General features: G+C 38.3%; 1 protein-coding gene across 4 annotated transcripts; it reads right to left on the reverse strand.

Annotated features, from left to right (window-relative positions):
- Nucleotides 1–1,111: 1,111 nt before the first annotated feature.
- Nucleotides 1,112–24,027, reverse strand: LOC102403572 (V-type proton ATPase subunit S1-like protein). 4 transcript variants are annotated; one of them, XM_025292257.2, is made up of 8 exons: nt 21,360–21,484; nt 19,875–19,940; nt 17,915–17,961; nt 17,597–17,658; nt 15,886–16,115; nt 10,025–10,075; nt 6,634–6,871; nt 1,112–1,555 (listed from the first exon to the last, which is right to left on the reverse strand). In XM_025292257.2, the coding sequence occupies exons 1-8, from the start codon at nt 21,452–21,454 to the stop codon at nt 1,253–1,255; spliced, it is 1,092 nt and encodes a 363-aa protein (XP_025148042.2). In that variant the 5' UTR covers nt 21,455–21,484; the 3' UTR covers nt 1,112–1,252. The 4 variants fall into 4 exon arrangements, with proteins under 4 accessions (XP_025148042.2, XP_044803271.1, XP_044803270.1 ...); XM_044947336.1 differs by lacking the exons at nt 19,875–19,940; nt 21,360–21,484 and adding an exon at nt 23,979–24,027; XM_044947335.1 differs by lacking the exon at nt 19,875–19,940 and having other exon boundaries at nt 21,360–21,501.

Here is a 24,027-nt window from a genome sequence, read left to right on the forward strand (position 1 = left end):
ATAGACCCATCACCCCAGACCACAGCTGCCCAAAGGATCCAATGTCTCTGTGCATCACTCTGTACCCCGAATTGTTCTCAGATGCTTTTTAATTGTTGGACAGGGTGTCTTAGTAGAACCTAGTTCATGAGTGAAACCCTAGGTAAGGAAATGCAATGTAGCTTTCACACAGAAAGCATATTAGAGACGCTTTGGTAAGGATGCAGAGTGAGCCATTCTTCAGTATAACAAGAACTGAAAAGCATTATGGGGAAATCCATGAGGAATAAAATGATTATAAGATTAGTGGTGGTTCCAGAATTTCTATTAGAAAAGAGTTTGGGGGAAACTCTCTCATGGGAAGGGGGCTTGGAGCTGTGTTTGCATAGCACACATTGGTTTCACTTAGCTTAGTTGTTTATTTCAAGCGGTACCTAGGAGAGCTAATGGAAGTCTACATCAGACAAAGGAGGCAAGCCCTGGCACCAGAATTAAATAAGAAAGGTAAGATCCTGCCAAGATTATTATTGGTCCTTCAGAGACTGAACTGGGCTGCCTCTGCAGAGCAGAGCAAATGTCAAGGATGCCCTTGAATAAAGTATTCCACCATATTGACAGGAGTCTTCCCTAAACAGTTCTGTGAAAGAGGGAAAAAAAAAAAAAAAAAAAAGGACTACTTTTAAAAACAAAATTGGGACATAACTTCTGAAAAATGCAAACTATGTTAAAAAAATGTTAAATTCTGAACTTCCAGATAACCTTATATTTATCATTTATGTATTTTCACATCCAAACTGGCACAGGCAAGGAGGACCGTGTGTTTTCCCTTCTCTATATTGCATCGTTCTCTTTTATGGGGGTGGTGGTGGTTTAGTCACTAAGTCGTGTCCAACTCTTGCTACCCCATGGATTATAGCCCACCAGGTTCCTCTGTCCTCAGGATTTCCCAGGCAAGAATACTGGAGTTGGTTGCCATTTCCTTCTCCATTTTTGGGGGGGAGGTGTCCCTAATTTGAAATATTCTTCTACTGTCAAAGCACCTTGGGGCAGCAATAATATTTATCTCTGTGAGATTAAGATGCCGTTTTCATTGCTCCAAGTCTATCTAAGAAAGACAGTGGACGCTCCAAAATGTATTTTTTGCATGTATTTCCTTTTTATAAAAACCAAGACTTTTGGTAAAGACCTTATATCACAAAGCAAACAGCACAGAACACAAACAACTCCTTTCAGAGCCTATTGCAGACCTTCTGAGGGAAAGGGAGCTGTGCTGTTAAACATAAATTTTGCAGATCTGTTGGCTTCTCAGTTCATAGCATTCAGCTCCCTGGCTCCTCAGCAGCTCCTTCTCGTCTGCCGTGTCTTGAGCTGTCAGCTGGGGGAAGTGGGCCGGGGAGGCGATGAGATCATAGTGCCGATCCAGATAACGCAGGTAGATGAGCATGTGCAGGGCGTAGGCCAGCACCAACAGCAGCAGCAGAGACATCACCAGGCCGATCAGAATGGCTGGTGAGAAGGAAGAGGTGCAGTCTCGGGCCTTGGCAAACTGTCCCCCCTTGATGGGAAAGCCTTGGATCTGTCAGGAGACAGAAAAGAGCTAAAGTGGCATACTCTTTTTCTTAGAAGATCTACTTAAGAGCTTGGCAAGGGGCTCTGGACCCTGATTACTTAAATTTAAATATTGGGCCATACTTGCTGAATTATCTAATCACATTATCTAAAAAATGCTAGTGAAACTTAATTTTAAATCAAGGCTGACCCAGAAACTCTGGGATATATGGTTGTCATAATTAAGAGGCCAGTGAAAATTCGAGACCCTGAAATAAATTCTCTTTTAATCTGATCCTTAGTTCACCTAAAACCAAAATGTCTGGTGTATCTAAAATTCAAAAAGTCTACTAAAAATTTTACAAGTGTTAATATAAATTTCACAAAGAATATTAATTCTCAGTTCCTCTGCCTTTGATTCTGCTGACAGTAAGTCGATAGGAAGAGTCTTTTAGGGGCCAACGTCATGATTCCTAGTGAGGTCAACTATAGATAACAAAAGCTAACACTCATTGAAGATACTTATTTTACTTACCAAACACTACCTCATTTAATACTTACAAAAGCCTATGAATCAGTTACCATTTTACCCTAATTTATGGATGAGGAAACAGGCACAGAAAAGTTAAGCAACTTGTCTGGAGTCGCACAATATTAAGTTCAGTGACACTGTAATTCAAACCAGGCAGTCTGGCTTCAGAGTCACTTCTTGGTTTACAACTTCGGAACTCCTGGTATATTGTGTCTCTTCTTCAAGGTTCAGGGCTTCCCAGGTGGCACTAGTGGTAAAGAACCCTCCTGCCAATACAGGAGATATAAGAGACAAAGGTTCAATCTCTGGGTCAGAAAGATCCTCTGGAAGAGGGCATGGCAACCCTTTCCAGTATTCTTGCCTGGAGAATCCCATGGACAAAGGAGTCTGACAGGCTACTGTCCATAGGGTCTTACAGAGTCTGATACAACTGAGGTGACTTAGCATGCATGCACACACAAGAGAGATTCAAATCAACAACTGGCCGAAATATCTAAGTACCATCACAATGAAAGAAACAGGAGCTACAGAGTCTACAGAGTAAGACTCTAAATAAGAATAATCGTTTGTGGAAGGCAGCTTTCACATTCAGCTGGCTTTTAGAATATAATCACCAACAGAATTACCTCATTCAATCACCTATGTGGTTTTAAAAGAGTATATTAGAAAATTGAATTATCCACGAATGCTTTATTGAGGATTCATTTTTATGTCTTAAGTGGGCTCCTTAGCATTTTCCATGTTAAAATGATTGTAGCCCCACTATCATACCACAGAACTATTGCTCACCCAACTATTAATATATGCGCTTAGACTGAGCCAAAACAACTCCTGAAGGAGACTCTTGGCCTAACTTTTGGGATACTTGGCCTGCCCACTCTATGAAGAGGCAAAGTGACCTCCTCAGGCAACAAGCCTGAAGAGTCAAACTACTCAATGACAAAAGATGGCCTCATTTGATGCTACTATGCTGTGCTTAGTCATTCAGTCATGTCTGACTCTCTGCAGCCTGCCAGGCTCCTCTCTCCATGGGGATTCTCCAGGCAAGAATACTGCAGTGGGTTGCTGTGCCCTCCTCCAGGGGATCTTCCCAACCCTGGGATTGAACACAGGTCTACTGCATTGCAGGAAGATTCTTTACCATCTGAGCCACCAAGGAAGCCCGAGAATACTGGAGTGGGTAGCCTATCCCTTCTCCAGGTGATGCTACAGCTCCAGCCAAAGAGAATGTCCTCACATGGACTGCCACTTAATTCTTAAGACTTGATTGAGAGCAGTATCTGTGGAGGAGGCCTGAAGGATATGCTGTCTATTCATTTTCTGGACTAGAGGTTGCAGATCCTCTCTATCTAGTCCACAGGTAAGTTCTGTTTGCTCCTAACATCCTAAAAGCCTCCCCCAGGAAGCTAGATTTCTATCTTTAATCAAAACGTCAGAAGATCTGGCAATATTGGGCTTGCATTCCTACAAAGCAAAAATCATCTGGGGTTGAATAAAACATACTGCTTGTAATGCCGGCTACACTTCGCCACAGTCCCTAGCTGGCCTGCCTGAGGCATCTTAGTTCAGCATGAATGTGACTTCACTCTATTCCTAGAATAAGCCAGAGCAGCAAAGCTGCGTATGTGGAATGCAGCCTTTTGCATACGTACCTGAACCCCCATCACCACCGCCTCTTCCCTGGACCGGGCTTGAATTCTGCATCTGCCCACACCAAGGGTGTTTTACAAGGTTCGCCTCCAACGCCCAGTGCTCTGTCCACTATGAGGCTGCTGTTGAGGATGTTGGCACCCATCACACACACCAAGGACGGATGTGCTCATCACTGCACATTTTCAGTAGCCTTGTGGATCCCATGAACATGTGAGGGGTGAGTCTTTCTTATGCTGGCTGCTCAAAAGCTTCCAAGCCAAATTACTGTGCCGCTTCCAGCCAGGGCAGACAGATGGTTGTATGCTTTTGTGTACCAGCTTTACTGGTGGTTTAACTAATCTATTCTTATTTTTCTTAGTCCCTTGTTGTTCCCATTTTTTGTTTTATATTTTTATTGGAAAATATACATGAAATCTACCATTTTAAACCATTTTTAGGTACAGAGTTCACTGGCATCAAGTACATTCACATCATGTGCAACCGTCACCACCATCCATCTTTGCAAAAACCCATCTGTACCCACTAAACACTAACTCTCCAGCCCACTCTTCCCCCAGCCCCTAGTCACTGCCATTCTACTTTCTGTCTTCAAATGTGACTACTCTGTACCTCATAAATAGAATCATACAAACTTTTGTCCTTTTATGTCTGGTTTATCTCACTCAGTATAGTAACCTCAAGGTTCATTTATGCTGTTGCATGTATCTGAATTTCCTTCCTTTTAAAGGGAAGGCTAAATAATAGTCTGTTGTATGTATATGCTAGATTTTGTTTTTCATTCATCCACTGACAGGCATTTGGGTTATGCTCATTTTTTAGCTATGGTCAATACTGTTGCTATGAATACAGAGTGCACAAATATCTGTTCAAGTGCCTGTTTTCAATTCTTTTAGGTATATACCCAGAAGTGGAACTGCTGAATCACGTTGTAGTTTTGTGTTTGATTTTTTGAAGATCTAGCACAGTGTTTCCCATGGTGGCTGCCCCATTTCACATTTCTAGCAGCGATGTACAAGGGTTCTAATTTCTCTACCTCCTTGCCAAGAGCTGTTATTTTCAGTTTGGGGGATTTTTTTTTTAATATAATATTATTAATATTCATCCTAATATCCTAATATAAGATAATATTGTAATGCCAGCTACATTTTGCCTAACATCCTAATATAATATAATATTATTTATAATATTATATAATATATAATAATATAATAATCATCCTAATTGATGTGAAGTGGCTTGACTCTTTTTCAAAATTATTTTTCTTGAAGTATTCTATAGTCATTTTAAGTCATTTCTGGACCAAGGTGGAAGTATAAATCAGTTAATTTTGTTCTAATTAGGAAAGATTATGTGTGAGTTAGTCCTTTTTTCATGATTACCTCTTCATTGCCCTTTCTGCCTGCTTCTTTTTTGAAAGGGCAGGAGAAAGAAATAGATATAATATATACTTTATAAGTATTATACAAATAGATATATACATTATATGTATTACAAAGTATCTTTGGAGCTAGACAGTCCACAATTCAAATTCTGCCTCTACCATTTACCAATTATACCACTTTGAGCAGTTTTGTAATCACCAGCGTTTCAGTCATCTCATTTGTAAAACAGGGATAATACCAGCTATCTTGCAGCATTATGGTAAGTTTTTAAGACAAAGTATGTAATATAATTACAACATTGCCACTGTTAATCCATGCTGCTGCTGCTGCTGCTAAGTCGCTTCAGTCATGTCCGACTCTGTGTGACCCCATAATGGCAGCCCACCAGGCTCCCCCGTCCCTGGGATTCTCCAGGCAAGAACACTGGAGTGGGTTGCCATTTCCTTCTCCAATGCTTGAAAGTGAAAAGTGAAAGTGAAGTCACTCAGTCATGTCCGACTCTTCACGACCCCATGGACTGCAGCCCACCAGGCTCCTCTGTCCATGGGATTTTCCAGGCAAAAGTACTGGAGTGGGGTGCCATCGCCTTCTCCGTAATCCATGCTAATCCATGCCTAATGCGGTCCTGGGTGTTGCCGCATATATTAGGCCATGAATTCTTTACACCCATAAAGATAGGTCAGAAATCAAGAGGGTGGAGAAGCTCAGCCCAAATTACTAAGAAGTTAACTCAAAACCATGTCTTTCGAATCCTGAAATGGAAAGCCCTTCCCTACCCCAAACAACCACACCACACTTCTCCAAGCTAGGGGCAAGGGGAATAAATATACATTTACATATGGAAAAAATCAAGAAGTACTCAGAAAAGGGACATGTAAAACCCTGCCTATTTCAGTGAGTTAGAAGAACAAGTTAAGCTGTTTTAACAGGTAAACAGGATGAAGTTGACAGATGTCTCTCGGCCTGAGATTCTGGGGGTGAAAAGGAACCTCTTGTGTCTCCATGACTTTCCCCAGATACTTTCAAGAGGATCTTTGGGATATGTTTGACTCCCTGGCTGACAGTTCCATTCCTATGCCAAATGCCAAAGCTGTCATTCACACTGCAGATGTACTTCTTATCTGCCCTGATAAGATCACTACTCCTCTCCCTGAAGGAAATAAAATAATTGTCCGACAGTTCCTCTCCCCAAAAGGGCCTCTCACTCCAGGAAGTGTCAGTCACCAGGCTTCATGCCACAGCTTCACTCTGGCTTAGATTGCTGGCATTCCTCACTGATAATTACTAGGGACTGGGAAAACCAGAATGTAAAAGCAAGTTCTTGGGATGAGGGCATGGGGGGATCACTGTGCAAGAAGAGGAAATACTTGATCCTTTTCTATTTCATACCTTAGAAGATTAAGAAGATAACTCATACCAATATTATTTTAAAGATATCTACTCCTCTCTTTTCCTTAAACGTCTATGTTTTCAAACACACACTGAGTTTCTTTGGCACCAAACACACAGGGCCACTGAGCACAGGTTTTAATTTGTTACCTGGAAATCAACAAAAGTGACCTCCCACAGGCTTGACATGTCATTGGTGTCGCTGGGCAACAAGAGGGCATCGTATGCCTGCAGGCTGCTGACGCGCTGGCAATGGTAGGAGAAACTTGACGGAGCGTGAATGCCAGTTGCATTGAAAGTTGCTTGAATTGAGTTATTAAAAATAACCTCGACTCGGTGCAAACTATACCATCTCTGGATAGACAACTTGTAACTGGTAAGGGTGAATCTGAAAATGATTATAAAACAGTATTACCCCGAAAGCACTTTTACATTTGCTGACGCAGGGCATTGTCTATGAACGGTACAATTGCGCCCTCTTTTGTCAGGAAGTAGAACTGGCTCAGAAAGAGGCTTTACTTTCTAGCTCCAAACTAGAGCTCTTCATGGGCGGGAATTAAACCAATTAACAGAGCAGCCCGCAAAAGTAAGGAAGACAAATTCTTACAAAAGGAGAAATACAACACTCTTTGTGTTTTTTTTTCTTTTTTTTAATTAAAATAATTTTATTATTGAAAAAAATCTGAAAATTGAGTTGACAATAATACAGAATTAACTAAATAAATAATGGTCAAAAATAAAAGTAGTAGTTCTTACAATGTGTCAAGCATCTTTCTAAGTTCCTTATGTGTATTTTATTTAATCTTCACTGCAACACCATGAGATAGATAATATCTCATGATAATCTCAAGAATGATAATATCCTCATTTCACAGGTGAGAAATCTAAGATACAGAGGGGTTAAATGACTAACAAGTAAGCACTGGAGCATTGGAGCATTGGAGCTGGGCTTAGAATCCAATCTGAGACAAGAGCTCTTACTCTTAGCCATTTTGGAATGGAATAGTCTCTAGCAATACAAAAGGTGCAATATGCATATGTCATGATCACTCTTTTCATTAAAAAAAATGTGTGACTGCATAGAAAAAAATTCTAGAAAGATATCAAAATGTTAATGTGACTATTCATTTTGCTATACACCTGAAACTAACACAACATTATAAATCAACAATATTTAAATTTTTAAAAAGAAAGCAGCTGAGATCAGTATAACTCAGGGTAAAAGCGTGGGCTTTATTCTGGCTTTGCCCACCTGTAGTTTACGTTCCTGCTCCCTCTGGGAACGGCAACTTGGTGTATTAGGGCTGACCCTCTCCCCTCTCAGTGAAGTCTATCTGGTCCTGCCAGTCAGTGTATTGCGGCCATTTAATCATTGTGATTGGTTTAGAGAGGGCATACACCCCAGGCAGGGTCGAGAAGATGCAGTCCTGGTGCTTCTACTATGGCTATGCTATAGCATCGGGCAACAGAGCTCTTTCATGTTGCTTAAGTGAGTAACTGCCAGCTGGCCACCGCCTTGCCAGCCTGACAATGAAGCTGACACAAGGACAGCAGAGCCAAGAGATGGAGAAAGACGCTGCCCTGGTGAGGTCAGTTAAACGCCTAAAGCTAACATTTTCAATCCTATTCATCGATCAGTTACCTTTTGGCTTTATGCAGCCAAAAGAGTTCTCACAAATACAGTTCTTATTAGTGGTAATGATAAGGGCTGTTCAACAACCTCTCTGGGTCTAGCTTTCCTCATCTGTAAAACAGGCTGGGCTTGTCTAAGTTGAAAGGCATGCTTGGTGAGTGTCCTGTGTGGGCCTGGTGCTGTAAAACATTCCATGTTATCTAGGACACCTGCAGCTCACCCTGGGCTCCTGACTCAGATACAAAAAGGTTTCTTAAGGGATGCAATTGAGCCTGGCCACCCCTGTCCAGCGCAATAATCCCACCAAAAACGCTGAAGGCCAGAAGGTGGTGGACATCTCAGATGGGACTGTGGAGTCAGACATTCCAGAGCAGACCACAAGAGCCATTCCCAGAAAGGGCAAGCTGCCTCTGGAATCCCCGGAAGTGATTCTCTTGCGCTAGGGCTACAGTAGAGCCTGCCACGTTGTCTGCAGCCCTGTTTCAGATAACGGCCTGAGACTGTTCTGACAGCCTCGGTGAGGTGGAAGCAGTGACGCACCAATGAAACTGCTCAAAAAATCCTTCAAGACATGCATCTTGTCTCCAATCCCCCTTTCTTTCTTTCTTTCTTTTTGCCTCTAACCTAGCATTTCCTATGTTTAAATTTAGAAAGCTCTTTTCTCAATATCTGCTTGCATATCATGGGATACTAGTGTTTCATTGGTCATAATTTAGAACATACATGCCATCATCTTTCAGAGAAACCTTATAAGGAAAATAGAATCTCACAAGGTGGCCAAACACATATAAAAATCTGTTTGATATAGGAATGGGGAATATTTTTTATTCAAATAACACTTTTTTTTTTTTTTTTACCTTGAGGAAAGTAGCCACATAGCTTTATCATCAGGAAAAAGATTGTAATTTTAAAGCATTAGAGAAAAGATGGTGGAATAGAAGAACCTAAGCTCATCTCTTCTCACAAAGACACCAAAATCACATCTAAGTGAAGAAAAACCATCGACAAAAAAAAAAAAAAAAAAAAAAGCCAGGAAATGACTGGTTAATCAAAGTCACCAAGTACAGCATTTTTCTTTAAGAGCATATCTTCACAGAAACTTCAATATACAAATTTCTACTGTGAATCTCCAAGAGGACATGGTGTGCAGTGTTTCTCAAATGCGTTTAACCATAGGACCCCCTTTCTGGGAATTTTATAAACATTTACACAGAGCAAAAGTGCTCCATAGAACACAGCTTTGCAAAAGATTGCCCTAGCACAACCTGTTGGTTTTTCAAGTAATGTTAAAGACACAGGTGTTGGTCTCCACTAAAAGGCTGGTCCTGTAGGAAAGGAAACATTATAATTTTATAAGAAAAAAATTTAAATACCTTCAAATTGCTCCCCATTCCTGAAGTTGTTCCTAACTGCTTGCTAAGCCACCGTTAGCAGAAGTATTATTCCATACATAAACACAGAAAAATATAGACCTATGTTGATTGTCTGCTGCGGAATTCAGCTAACAGAGAATTTTTAGTTACTGTTAAGTTGTAAGTGTGACTCAGTTGTAAGCTATGTAGAAAATAACTTGAAACTAGAGCCTCAGCTCTGGAGCTTTAAACATATTTTATTCTTTGCTCAGAGGAAAGCAGTATTACAATCTCAGATTTGTATATTTTATAGGTCACTAAAGGAAGAAGGAAAAAATACAGATGCTTTGGTATTATAGAAACTAAAGAAAGTATTACTATAGGATCCCATCGTGACACCACTGACTTGTCAGTGAAATTAGATAAATGTGGCATTTCGTGTGTTACAATGCTTATCACAGCAGGCCCTTGATACATATATGTGGAATGGATAAATTATATGGAGCTAATCTGGAGTTTTGAGCCTATGATATTACAAAGTGGCATCCATACCTACCTTATATCAAGACCTCTGGGATTTTCAGCATCATCAAACTTCAGAGACAACCTAAGAAAACAGAAATACAGTCTATCAAGATAAAAATAACCCTTACTCCACACTGTACTAAAAAATTGCCCCCAAATGGATCACAAGTCTAAATGTAACAACTAAAACTATAAAACATAGAAGAAACATAAGAAAACATTTTTGCAATCTTGGGGTTGGAAAGTTCCTTGAAAAAAATATGAAAAACTGATAAATTTATATTAAATTTTTGAAACTTTTGCTCTTCAAAAGATAATGTTAAGAAAATGAAAAAGGCAAGTCATAGAATGGGAGAAAATACTCACAACATATATACCAAAAAAACTTGTATCTTAAATACAGCAAATAGCACTAACAACTCAATAAGGAGACAATCCAACTTTAAAATGTTCAAAAGATGTACTTCACAAAGGACGACATACAACCAACCAATAAATACATGAAAAGATGTCAATATCATTAGTCATCCAGAAAATACAAAATAAAACTACAATAAGATGCCGTGGTACAGTAATCAGTGTAGCTAAAACTTTAAAAAAAAAAAAAGCCCACTCTTAAGCTTTTACTATCTATATTTAATGACATTTTTCTGAAAGTTAACATAAGATTTCCTGGAGCAGAAACAGATCATTACTAACTCAGAGCAATAACCATATTGATTCCCCTTTTAGCCCAGTTCTTTCCCCTCCCGAGAACCAGATGTTATCCTGGGATTTATAACGTAGGTGAGGAATACTAAAATTATGAATCTGGAAGCTCATATTGGAGGGCTTTCTTTTTCATCTCCTGAGAGAAGGAGAGAAACATTTACTTCCTTAGCGTCAGAAATTTTCCTTGGGAAAATAAAAGTGTATGAGTTATATTATTAGTCTTTGAATAGGAGCAAACAGCTCGTTATAAAGGAAACAAATGGCTGCATGTCTAATACCCATGTATGTAAATAAATGTCTCCAAGGAGACTATAAGAAGCCTCGGGGTTTATAAATCCTGGAATATCTCAGTGGCACTAGCTTCATTACTTCTTGACATGTAATCACATTCCTCTGAGGAGGTACATCTCTTACCAAGATTTATCTTTTAACCCAAATCTCAGCAAAATTTGTTCATAAATTGCTAACCATACAGAAACATAATAATATTTTTTCTATAGTCTGACACTGACCATACCTAAGGTTAGGAAGGATGTGAAGTAGCTGGAAAGCTCATACAATGCTGGTAGGAAGGCAAATGCTATAACTACAATTATAGCTATAGTTAAAAAAACAGTTTGGCAGTTTCTTAATAAGCTAAACATACACATGCTATATGATCCAGCCATTCCACTCCTAGATATTCACCTAAGAAAAATGAAAATATATGCTCCTACAAAGACTTGTACATGAATGTTCAGAGCAACTTTATTTGGAAAGTTATCTAAAAACTGGAGGAAAAAACAAACTTCCATCAAGAAGTAGATGGATAGATAAACTGTGGTATATCCATACAAAGGAGTACTTACTACTCAGCAATAAGAAGAAGCATACCTTTGACACGTGCAACAACATAAAAGAATATAAAAATCGTTACACTGAGTGAAGGAAGCCAGACTAAAAAAAAGAGTGTACACTGTTCTATTATAGCTATTAATATACAAAATTCTAGAAAATGCAGACTAATCTATAATGACAGGAGGCAGAACAGCAGTTATCTGGCAAGGTGGGAATGCACAGGGATGGATTACAGAGGGGCACAAGGAAACTTCTGAGTATGATGAAAATGTCTGCTATCTTGATTGTGATGATGGTTTCACAGATATAAGCATATGTCAAAACAGACCAAACTGTATAACTGAAATATGTGCAGTTTAGTGTATTTCATTTAAATTTCAATCGGGTTAAAAAATAAGGATGATGAAAAGATAAATACAATTGAAATGGGAAAATGTGAGAAATTTAGATATATGAAGGATGATGCTTATATGTGACGCTGTAACGTCGAGAAGTTATAACACCTCAATATACAGTCTAAAAAATCAAAGTTGATGTTTATAAAATATCCAATTACAAGTTTGAGAAAACTCACACAAATATAATCTCATTAATTCAGTCACACTCACCAAGAAACAGAAATGTCAGTGACTGAGCTCAAGTTTATCTTCCTACTACTTATGGAGAAAGGGAAGGAGTATTTATAAAATAAATCATATTAAAAAGGTCACTAAAAGAAATACCTTTATTTCATAACATCATGAGCTTAGATACCTTACAAGCACTAATTTACACTTTATAAGCTAATTTGCTCACTAAAGCAAGTTTTCAAGAGAATTTTTCTCCAACAGTATTCTGATAATCTGTTACAAATTACTGAAAACACTTTATTTTGATATTTGGCAAAACTAATACAATTATGTAAAGTTTAAAAATAAAATAAAATTTAAAAAAAATAAAGAGAAAAAAAATAAAGAAATGAAATGCATTTGTTAGACTGTACTTTATAAATTTGACTGGTCACTTGCTGCTGCTGCTAAATCACTTCAGTCGTGTCCGACTCTGTGCAACCCCATAGACGGCAGCCCACTAGTCTCTTCTGTCCCTGGGATTCTGCAGGCAAGAATACTGGAGTGGGCTGCCATTTCCTTCTCCAATACATGAAAGTGAAAAGTAAAAGCGAAGTCGCTCAGTCGTGCCCAACTCTTAGCGACCCCATGAACTGCAGCCTACCAGGCTCCTCCATCCATGGGATTTTCCAGGCAAGGGTACTGGAGTGGGGTGCCATTGCCTTCTCCGGACTGGTCACTTACTCTAACAGAAATTTCTCTAGGTCCTCCAAGGAATCAGAATAGCTTAGTTATGCACAAACTCTCTCCGGCTGCTGCTGCTGCTAAGTCGTTTCAGTCGTGTCCAACTCTGTGCGACCCATAGATGGCAGCCCACCAGGCTCCCCCGTCCCTGGGATTCTCCAGGCAAGAACACTGGAGTGGGTTGCCATTTCCTTCTCCAATGCATGAAAGTGAAAAGTCAAAGTGAAGTCACTCAATCGTGTCCGACTCTTTGCGACCCCATGGACTGCAGCCCACCAGGCTCCTCTGTCCATGGGATTTTCCAGGCAAGAGTACTGGAGTGGGGTGCCATTGCCTTCTCCGTCTCTCCAGCTAATGAACTAAATAAAGTTCAAAGCAGAGCCATGTAGTGTCCACTCAGATCTCTGGTGGAGCAGCTCAACAGCCCCCACGCTTCTGATGCCCCAAGAGCTTTCTCCAGTAGCCCTGGTTTCAGTGAAAGCTGTTAACGTGCTCTGCAGCAGAGTAAACGACAGGAGGCCTGTTTTCAACAATGCAAATTCAGCAATCATTCAATGAGATTCTTTCATGTGTCAAGCCATGCACCATAAAGAGGAAATACAACCTAGGGACTCACTCAAAAAAGAGCTTCTTTTACTTTTCCAAGCACCCTCTTCTCCCCATATTTAAAGCAGATTCTGAATTCTTGAGACTATAATTGCCTAAATTCAAAATACACACAGATGCTGGGATTATGCTCTATTTGTAAGGCTTTCACTATTTAAAAAGACTTCCGTAGCAAATCTGTCTGCCAACAATTTGCTTTTCCCTGAACATGTTATTTCCAGGCACTAAAATGTGTCATCTTTTTTTAATCTGTGCTTTTGACCTTACATGGTTATGTCTTTGCTTGGGTTTGTTCTTTCTGCAACTCCCTTTCTGATTCTTGAATATAAGATTTCCTTGCCAGCATGACAAAAGCATCTCACTAATCTGTGTAATTCACAGGCGTCAAGGACAGTGTCAGCAGCTGGTCCTTGAATGCCTCACATCCTGGGAAGCCTCCCACTTATGCCCTTTGGTGGGCTCTCCAGCCTGCCTGCACACTCACCGGAGGACCCCAAAAGGTGGGTGATGCACACTCGGGACTCACCCACTAGAATTCTTGGGCAGTGACAAAGAAAAAACATCATTAATTTGTGTACTGCAAAAACCAAAGGTTCCCTTGGTCTCTCTACCAGGTAACTAGACACTACTTTACTCTAGTTATCATTAGTATCTTGGAAAAATAATACTAGAACTTTGAGTAGCACTTGACAAAGTTCTCACATGTACATTTCCTCATTTGATTTTCACACTCCTATTAGATAGGGCCAAGAGAGGAGGGAAAATGGTGTTGTTAAAGATGTTTTAGACCCCAGCTCTATTACCATACAAGCTGTATGATCGTAGCAAGTTTCCTAACCTCACGAGCTTTGATTTTCTCACTTGAAACACAGGTGATAACTGTACCTGTGACTCAGAGACGTATTCACAAGAGCATTACGAGGGATAACAGATGACGGGACTGTGAAGTCCTCACAAGGTGCCTGGCCAAGGCCAAGTGCTCAAGCCTTGTTAGTTGCTATTACCAGATGCCAGCATTGCCATCTCGCCCTACAGTGGCCCCTATCTATAAAGTCACAGAGCTCATTGGCAGAACTGGACCTAGAAGCTAAGTTTTCATTCTTTCTGTCTCTAGGTTCCCAGTGATAATTAAAGTTTCTGAAGTCCAGCAAAAATCTTTGGTGCCCTGATCTTCCCCACAAACCCCCTGGGGTCAGGATAAATGGAATCAAGGAGGGCCAGTCAGCCATGGACAGGCAAGATGATCCTCAGGCAGTCAGTCTCTCTCCCTGCAGCTGACCACAAATAAAGAGCCCTGTAAGGAATTAATTAGAGCCTGAGGAAAAGTCCTGAGTGCTCAGCAATGTTGAAATCTCTTCAATAGTTGTGCTGTAACAGAATAAACGAATCTGGGCGGACTCTTGTTTTACTTAAAACTCCCTAGCTCTCTGATAAAGAGAGTCATTCTAAATAGCAATATACTTATTAAAACTTGCAATGTAACTTTTAAGTGTACATGAATATAATCCATTTTACCCATCATCAAGAATTTTTAAATGACAAGTTCAGAATAAAAAAGTATTTCTATGAAAGTATATAAGGAGAATACAGAGAAACACACACACATATATACACACACACTCACACAGCATGTTATGGTTTTATACGAAGCATTCTGCCCATCTAAACCAGGCCAGAACAAATGCAGAGAATCTTCCAAAAGCCTCTGTTATACCAATAAATGTTGAAAGCAAGGAGTTGTATAGAATGCAAGTGAGATATGCCAGACTTCCTCCCTCTGGACCAAAACAAATACAAGCAAAAAAATATTTGCTTGGGTGACTGAAAAGCAAAGAAAGGCAGTGGAAACTAATTTCCTCTTCAAAAGGGATATGCTTATCTCAAGTGAAAAATAATTATTCTAATCATTTTTTAATGTTCTAAAGAATTCTCTGAAATTTGGCCCCTTGCACATTTGCAAACAGGCAATGTTCTACAACTTCAGAACACTTCCTAGAATCGAATACCTACCCTGGCTAGATAGAGTCAGCTTTCTCTGCTTCACCCACTAGAATATGTATGACTCTGCTCAATGATATGGAATTTCCTCCCTGCTAGGACAAAAGTACTTTGACACTTCACATTTGGAGCTGACACAGAGCCTGGAATCCATCCACTCTTTCAGAATGAGTTTGGGAAGCTTCATTTTCAAAATTCTGATCTTCCACAAAGTACAATATAACAATTAGCTAGAGTGTTCAGAAGAAAATTGCTGGGGAAAAAATAAGAAACTAAAACAACTGATTTCTAACCTGTTCTTTCATTTTAGACATTTACTCAGAAATGTATGTCATGGTCACGTACAAAGGAGCCTACTTCTACTTTCTGAAATGACAGCAAACTGGACCACCCAGTTAACAGGCTACACTCACCCTAAGGACTTGCTCCAGCAAAGCAGTCAACTTACATGGCACTTTCTTCACTGCAGTTTGAGTTGCCAGCATCCACTGTTGCCTTCTGGCCAATAGCTTCACCTGTAAGGTCCAGCCAGGTCTGATTCTTAAATTTAATTGTTATTCTTTTGGCCCAAAACAGAATGCAGGGAATTCCATCCATGGAGACATTAACTGGGCTATGATGGCTGAACGCATTCCAAGGTTCTTTTTCTAAACGTCTGCTCAGATTGTAGTTGAGAGCCTAATGAACCCAATAAATTAAAGATATGAATTTGTTTCCATAGTACAGAAGGCTTCTTGGAAGCAAAAGAGCCAATTCAAAGCCTGTTACTCTGCTAGCTCCACAGCCCATGCTATTGTGGGTAAAAGGAGATGGGTGGACCTAACAAGCTTAAAAATATAGGTATACCTGAAGGTGCATGAACCCAGTTCCTCAAATTACAATGTATAATTTTTTAATCTTAAAACTCATTAAGTATACAATACAAAGAATGAATGCTAATATAACCTATCAATTTTAGGTAAAATTATCAGTTTTAACAATTGTAACAGTTTTAACACTGATTTAAAAGATTAAATTAGTGTTAGATTTAATTTAGTCTTTTATATAAGTATTAGATCAAATCTATTTTAAAGATTCTAAATATAGGGAAAATTAGAAATGGTGTGGGTTGTAGATTGAGGAAGTATATGGGAATATCCTCTGCTGCTGCTGCTGCTAAGTCGCTTCAGTCATGTCCGACTCTGTGCAACCCCATAGACGGCAGCCCACCAGGCCCCTCCGTCCATGGGATTTTCCAAGCAAGAGTACTGGAGTGGGGTGCCATTGCCTTCTCTGATCCTCTACTTTTGTTCAATTTTTTTTCTATAAACCTAAAACCACACAAAAAAATGTATACTAATATTTCAAAAAAATTCACTAATGGCAGTAATCATTTCTAAAATAATTAGAACCCAAATAATTCAGAACTTTAAATAAATTAATATGTTAAACAAAGAAAACAAGAGGTTTCTAGAAATACAACATAATCCTCCAGACCATTAATGTCCAACAGGACTTTCTGTGCCATTGGCTGTTATGTACTAGAAATGTAGCCAGTGCAACTGAGGGGCTTACTTTTTAATTTTACTTAATATTACCTAAATTGAATTTAAATTTGAATAGCTGCATGTGGCTAGTGTCTACTGTCCTGGAGAATGCAGTTCCAGGTCATTTAGTATACATAGTCTAGCAAGATATTCTAACCTTGTTCTACATCTTATGAAACCTTTGCAGATTTCTAGGAAGCCCAAGACAATGCACTTTGGTATATCATTCTGGAGGTCACAAAAGCAATATCGATCTGAAAGAGGTGTTCACTTATCTAGATCAACTATTCCATACCAATAACTCCAGGTGTAAATAAAGATGAGAGAAATTAAACAGGCAGCAGCAACCCAAGTTATCAGTAACCAAAGATAAATTGTTACTATAGTGATCCTGTCTGGAAGGCAACAAAGTAAAACTGAATACTGTAATGAAAATACTATATATGACAACAAAGAAAACGTCGGTGCTTTTTCAACTATAAGATTACCATAACATTTCCCCACCCAAAGTTCAACCAAGAATGTTAGCTGTTAACAGAATTATTACTTATATTTTCACAGTGGCTCTGACTTTATGAAATGTGTTTACTTTTTTTTTTAATGATTCAGTCCAGCTTCCTAAAATGTCCATACCTGTGTGATTGGTATCACTGTGAAATTCTGCACTGGCTTCATATCTCCACTATTCTGTCGATCTGCCAAATAAAATACATGAGTACAAAGGCAAAATGTCACTGGTTTATTACTGTAATTGAGTGACAATAATATGCTAAGCACTGTAAAATGTACCAGGCTTGAGACTCTTTTGGCTCATAATTTAGAATACAATATTTAAGAGATTTTTTCACATCAGAGACTCCAGGTGCAAGTACCAGTGTTCAGGGAAGCCCATCATAGACAGAACCCTTCCTCAACTCCGGAGGGAAACATAGGGGCAGTTACAAGTCTTACCACTGTTTACAACCACGTCTTTATTTGAAGATGTTCGAGAGATGAAACTAGAAAAAAACCAAAATAAAAAGACGGTAAGTAAATATATACATTTTAGATTTTATATGAAATTTTAAGAAGGACATTTTGGTTTACTACATCTCAGAGAAGAGGAGGAGAAACACAGCCTGTAAAACTGTTCACTTTTGAATAGTGAATTTCCGATTAAAAAGTAATAGTATGTATGTTCATCAAAGGAAATAAGGAAAAGACTGTAAATTTTAAAGAAGAAAAAAACTTTAAAATATCAATCTTAATCTTTATTCATTGATAAACAGTCTACTCAAAGAATAGTATGCTAGACAAGCAGTATGCTAGACACTAAGGTTTAACCAAAATAATAACCAAGAATAAATTAAATAATTAAATTATAAAACATAATAAAATATTTTACAGTGAAATTTTATACCATGTTGTACTGTTAGCATATTGAAGCAGAAATATTCAACTCTTTTTATTAAAAATAAAAACCAGACTCTATTGCCAAAAAAGTATTTCTAAAAATTATGAAGATATAAATTATAATAGTATGTCCTTCCAGCATTTTACTCTACATACATGCACATACACCCTATACACAAATGTAATTTATTTTTTTATATTATTTAAAAACAGATTTTTATAAACATACTATCTTAAAGCCTGTAATTGTTTACTTAAAAATATACATATTTTTATGACATAATTTTAAATTTCATCCAATTTAACATCATATGAATGCATTAATATATTTAACTAAATCCCTATTAAGTACTTAAGTTGTTTCCAATTAATAGTATTAAACATTACCTTGAATTATTTGTTCAAACCCCTGAGAAGTCCCTTAAGATAAATTCTTAGAAGTGAAATTGTTATGTTAAAATACAAACATCTTTTTATCAGGGAATATTGCAAACATACAGAGATTTAAACAGAAAAATAAAAGCTCCCTCACCCTCCCTAAGTTCCTGTTCCCGTCATCCAGCTTTAGTAATTGTCAAGTCATAACCAATCCATGTGTTCATTAATGAAAAGCTTTTACCACACAACACAGGCTTATTTTCATTTCAGTGAATCTATGGACGTACAATAATGCTGGTGTACTTCTTTTTTTCGGATAAACTCTAATTTGAATTGGCCTTGCCCACTCAACTAACGAGGCTTTAAGGGAAGCCATAATCTCAACCAAAGACAAAATACTCTACTCATGCATTTTCACATCACTACATGATCTCTGAACTAATGTAGAACTAAAGGATTATCTGGTTAAAATTATCTGTGTGAACATACTAAGAAACATAGATTTTTAATTAAAAAAAAAAGTAGACCTACATTAGCACTAAAATATTCAGAAACTTTCCAGTAAAAGGGATCTCTGCAATACATGAAAAGTAACCAAGAGCCCTAGGCCTGCAGTGGCTGGTGCCATATTTTTGACTTACCAGGTGTTCCATTCAGTCTCCCAAGCACGCCTTAATGGAGGTGAAGGTGACGCAGCTCCTTCACGTTCTGCTCAGGATTGAAGACCATGTTCCTACGAAGGCCGACAAGGCCCTGAAAGGCCTTGGCCTTAGTCGTTGTGCTCATTTCCCCCACTCCCCTCTGGCTGCAGCTACACTAGCATTCTTTAGTTCAATTCCCCGAATGCTTCATGTTCCCTTCTTCCCTCTTAAGAGTCTTAGTACCTGCTCTTCCCTCTATCTGGAATGTTCTCCAGCCTGTCCTTCCCCCTACCTCCTCCTCATCACATCCTACATATCCTCCAGATCACAGCTCAAATATTGCTCCCTCAGAAATGCTGTCCCTAACTTTTCAGACTAATTCAGGTCCCTCTATTATATGTGTTCACAGTTTACCATACTTTTCTTTCAAAGAACATTTCACAGTTTATCTGTAATAACACTGTGCATTTGATTAATGAGCACCTCTGCTCTAGACTTACAGGTTCATGAGGGAAGAGACTTTATCTGTTTTGCTACCACTGCATAACCAGCACTTAGCATTGTGCCTATATAAAAATATCAAGTATTAAAAACCTATGCGTTACATACGCAAATGAACTAACAACTTAATGAACAAACTTCGAAAGGGAAGTGGGAAATGGGAGACCACAGGAAATGCTGTGTGAAAGGGAAGAGATTTTCTTTTTAAGTATAAACCCAATTTGAGGAACGAATATGTAAAGGAAGAGGGATGACCCCTTCTTTCTCTAAGCATCGGAAACATGTATCAGGCTTAAAATACAATTATCCTTCCTAGAGACTTAAGGACCTTGAATTGCCCATAGAGGTGAAAAATATTTTAAATTCCAGATTTATGATTTGAAAGAACATTCACAAAAGAGCAACTGTTGTTTCTATCACAATGAGTTAATATGCCATATTATTAGATACAAATGATGATTGATTTGTGTGATTTTTAAGGTCTCTTCTGAGGCTAAAATAATTTAAAACCATTAATACTGCTTCAGAAACTGAACTGGGATTTTTTTATAGTTTCTAGTGCACATTTTATCAGTGTAATACACAAATCAGTCACTTCTATATAAACCAGGTGAGGCAATATTACTAAGCTTTAACCACCTAAGGAGTATGGGTCACTTACATTACTTGAAAGTGAACCTGAAGGAAAGAACTAATTGATTTGGAACGTGGGAAAACAGATGTTAAAAAATGCCTGTCCTTAGTGTCTTTATTAGCTGATGACTTAAGAATTCCTTAACACAAGTTTTGGCAGATGATCCTGCTTGACACTTTTCTTTGTGTTCACACTAACCCCCAACAGATTTGTTGTGATTGCACATAATGAGTAATTGGGAGCAATGACATAAGTTAATTGCTATTCAGATTTTGAATATTCTTCTTTATAGAGAAATCTCTATATGTTCCCTTATATGGTATAGAGAGAAGCCAAAAGGACAAAGGAAATAAAAACCGATATTTTGCTTGTTAGTTTTAAGCAGTGTGTACTCCACACAATTACCATCTCCTACCAGATAAAATGATTTAACATCTATTCTTTGGGGGACAGGTTATATATTTCTTAGTTTTTAAATTTTGCTTACTCTCTTCTCACATAAAAACAGCAAGATAAACTGAAATTAACAGTACTTATGAGTATAAAAGAAATATGAACACTGATTTGAGTCATTTTCTCATATATTTTGATATGTAATACAAATGTTTTTTGGATACTTTGAACAAATAAATAAATCCTCCCTCTTATAATAAAGACTATATTTTTATCTCATCTATAAACTCTAGTTCAATGATTTTAGTAACTATCAAATGATCTAATCTAGTATATCTGTTTTGAATTGTTAACAAATGTAGCTGTGCAACAACATAAAAAATTACAGAATCATCTAATTTCACACTTGCACTGAAGTTCACAGATGCATTATATTTAAAGATGTGTAGTTACTCACCTTACATTCTTCCTGGCAAGTATCTGGTCCAAAGTTAGTGAAAATCCCACACATAAAACAATAAGTGAAAAACTAAACAAGATTTTTCTTCCCATCAAGAAATGAATCTGTTTCTTCAAACCAGGCACATCTGTTAATTCATAAATGCAAACCAAGCAGAGGCAGTACTTTTTATGTCTTGTGACTAATACATTCATCCAATAAAAAGAGAGCATTCCCAGGATGTATTATGTGTGGAGAACGGTGGAAGGAGGAGCCTGATACTGCTGAATTTAGAGTATAGAATGAAACTAATGGATCTGTTTAGGTTCTTCGATTATCCATCTCAATGAAAGATTATTAAGCTCTTTTTAGAAATTGGCATAGTTTTGGTACTCTTAAGAATCTCATTATACTAATCAGGAAATTATTAAATTCTCCTCAAAAATCTATGAATTATACAAATATCATATGCATTTTTCAAGTGACTAAGTAAAACTTCCTGAGGCTAACCTAATTTTACATATGTGTCCTAATACATAGTTTCCTATTGAATTCATGACTCTTCATTTGCGGAGAGGCATGGAATGCAATGGTAAAGGGTACAGACTATGGAGTCGGACAGCATTCAAGAGCACTCCCAGCTCTAGCTCTTACTAGCTATCTAGTATTATTAGACAAGTTACTTCTCATTTGCAGAGTGGAGACAAAGTATTTAAAGAATTGCGAAGACTAGATAAGGCCCTGAATGGCCAAATCTACCTTGAGAAAGAATAATAAAGCTGATGGGATCACAATTCCTTTACTGTAAGTAAAACAGTACAGTATTGGTATAAAGACAGACATAGAAATCAATAGAACAGAATAGAGACTCCAGAAATAAATACATGCACATCAGGGCAACTGACCATGGTTAGTTAGTGTTGGTAACAAGTATGCCAAGAATGTACAAAGGGGAAAGGACAGACTCGTCAACAAATGGTGCTCGGAAAACCAGATATCCACATGCAGAAGAATTCAGTTGGACCCTTATCTCACACCATACACAAAAATCAATTCAAAATGGGTTGAAGACTTAAAACCTACAAGAAAGCATAGGGGGAAAGCATCATTGGTTTCATCAGTGATTTCACTGATATGCTGCCAAAGCACAGGCAATAAAAGCAAAAACAGACACAGGACTACATCAAACTGAAAAGTTTCTGCACAGCAAAGGAAACAATCAACAGAGTGAAAAGGCAACTATAGAATGAGAGAAAATATTTGCAAAACATACATCTGATATAGGGTAATTTCCAAAATATATAAGGAACTCCTACAACTCAATAGTGTAAATCAAATAACTCAGTTTTCAAATGGTCTAACAACTTGAATACACATTTCTCCAAAAAAGACAAATAGCCAATACGCATAAGAAAAGTGCTCAGTGTCACTAAACATCAGGGAAATAAAAATCAAAATCACAAAGACATCACCTTACACCTATCAGGGTGGCTGTTTACCAAAAAATAAGCATTGTCAAGGATGTGAGGAAACTGGAACCGAAGTGCACCGTTGGTGGGAATACAAAATGGAGTTGCTATGGAAAACAATATGCAGATTGATCTCAAAAACTTTAAAACAAAACTACCATATGATCCAGCAATTGCATTTCTGGATAATTATCCACAAGAACTGAAATCAGGATCTCAAAGAACTATTAGCCCTCCTGTGTCCACTGCAGCACCATTCACTACAGCCAAGAGGTAGTTATCTGTTTATGGATGAATGGATAAACAAAATGTGATACATATATACAATGAAATATTATTCAGGCTTAAAAAAGAGAAAATTCTACAATATGTGACAACATGGGTGAACCTTTAGGACATTATGCTAAGTGAAATAAGTCAGTGAAATAAAGAATTCTACATGATTCCATTTATATGAGGTATCTAACACAGGAAAATTCATAGAATCAAAGAGTGGAATGGTGGCTTCCAGGGGCTAAGGAAGGAGGAAATGGAACTTGCTAATTAATTGGCACAAAATTTCAGTTAAGCAAGGTTAACAAATTCTACAGATCTGCTGTATAAGACTATGAAAGTGAAAGTAAAGTTGCTCAGTCATGTCTGCCTCTTCAAGACCCCATGGACTCTAGCCTGCTAATAATATTGTGAGTGAAAGTCACTCACTCGTGTCTGACTCTTTGCAACCCCATGGACTATACAGTCCATGAAATTCTCCAGGCCAGAATACTGGAGTGGGTAGCTTTTCATTCTCCAGGCATCTTCCTAACTCGGGGATCGAATTCCGGTCTCCCGCATTGCAGGAGGATTCTTTACCAGCTGAGCCACAGGGAAGCCCAAGAATACTGGAGTGGGTAGCCTATCCCTTCTCCAGAAGATCTTCCCGACCCAGGAATCAAACTGGGGTCTCCTGCACTGCAGGTGGATTCTTTACCAACTGAGCTATCAGAGAAGCCTAATACTACTGTAGGACACACTTAAAAATTTGTTGAGAGAGTGAATTTCATCTTAAGTGCTTTTATCAGTCAGTCAGTCAGTTCAGTCGCTCAGTCGTGTCCGACTCTTTGTGACCCCATGAACCACGCCAAGCCTCCCTGTCCATCACCATCTCCCAGAGTTTACCCAAACTCACATCCACTGAGTCGGTGATGCCATCTAAGCATCTCATCCTCGGTTGTCCC

This window comes from Bubalus bubalis, chromosome 9 (assembly GCF_019923935.1).
Source record: "Bubalus bubalis isolate 160015118507 breed Murrah chromosome 9, NDDB_SH_1, whole genome shotgun sequence".
In the NCBI taxonomy this organism is placed as follows: Eukaryota; Metazoa; Chordata; class Mammalia; order Artiodactyla; family Bovidae; genus Bubalus; species Bubalus bubalis.

Bases quoted from the DNA above. Each gene is read 5' to 3' on its own strand.
- LOC102403572 (XM_025292257.2), bottom strand. From the start codon at position 21,454: ATGGGAAGAAAAATCTTGTTTAGTTTTTCACTTATTGTTTTATGTGTG. The intron at 17,659-17,914 runs GTAAGACTTGTA...TTTATTTGGCAG, and splicing joins AGACGTGGTTGTAAACAGTG to ATCGACAGAATAGTGGAGAT. The intron at 10,076-15,885 runs GTAAGTTGACTG...CTGTTTTCTTAG, and splicing joins TGCAGTGAAGAAAGTGCCAT to GTTGTCTCTGAAGTTTGATG.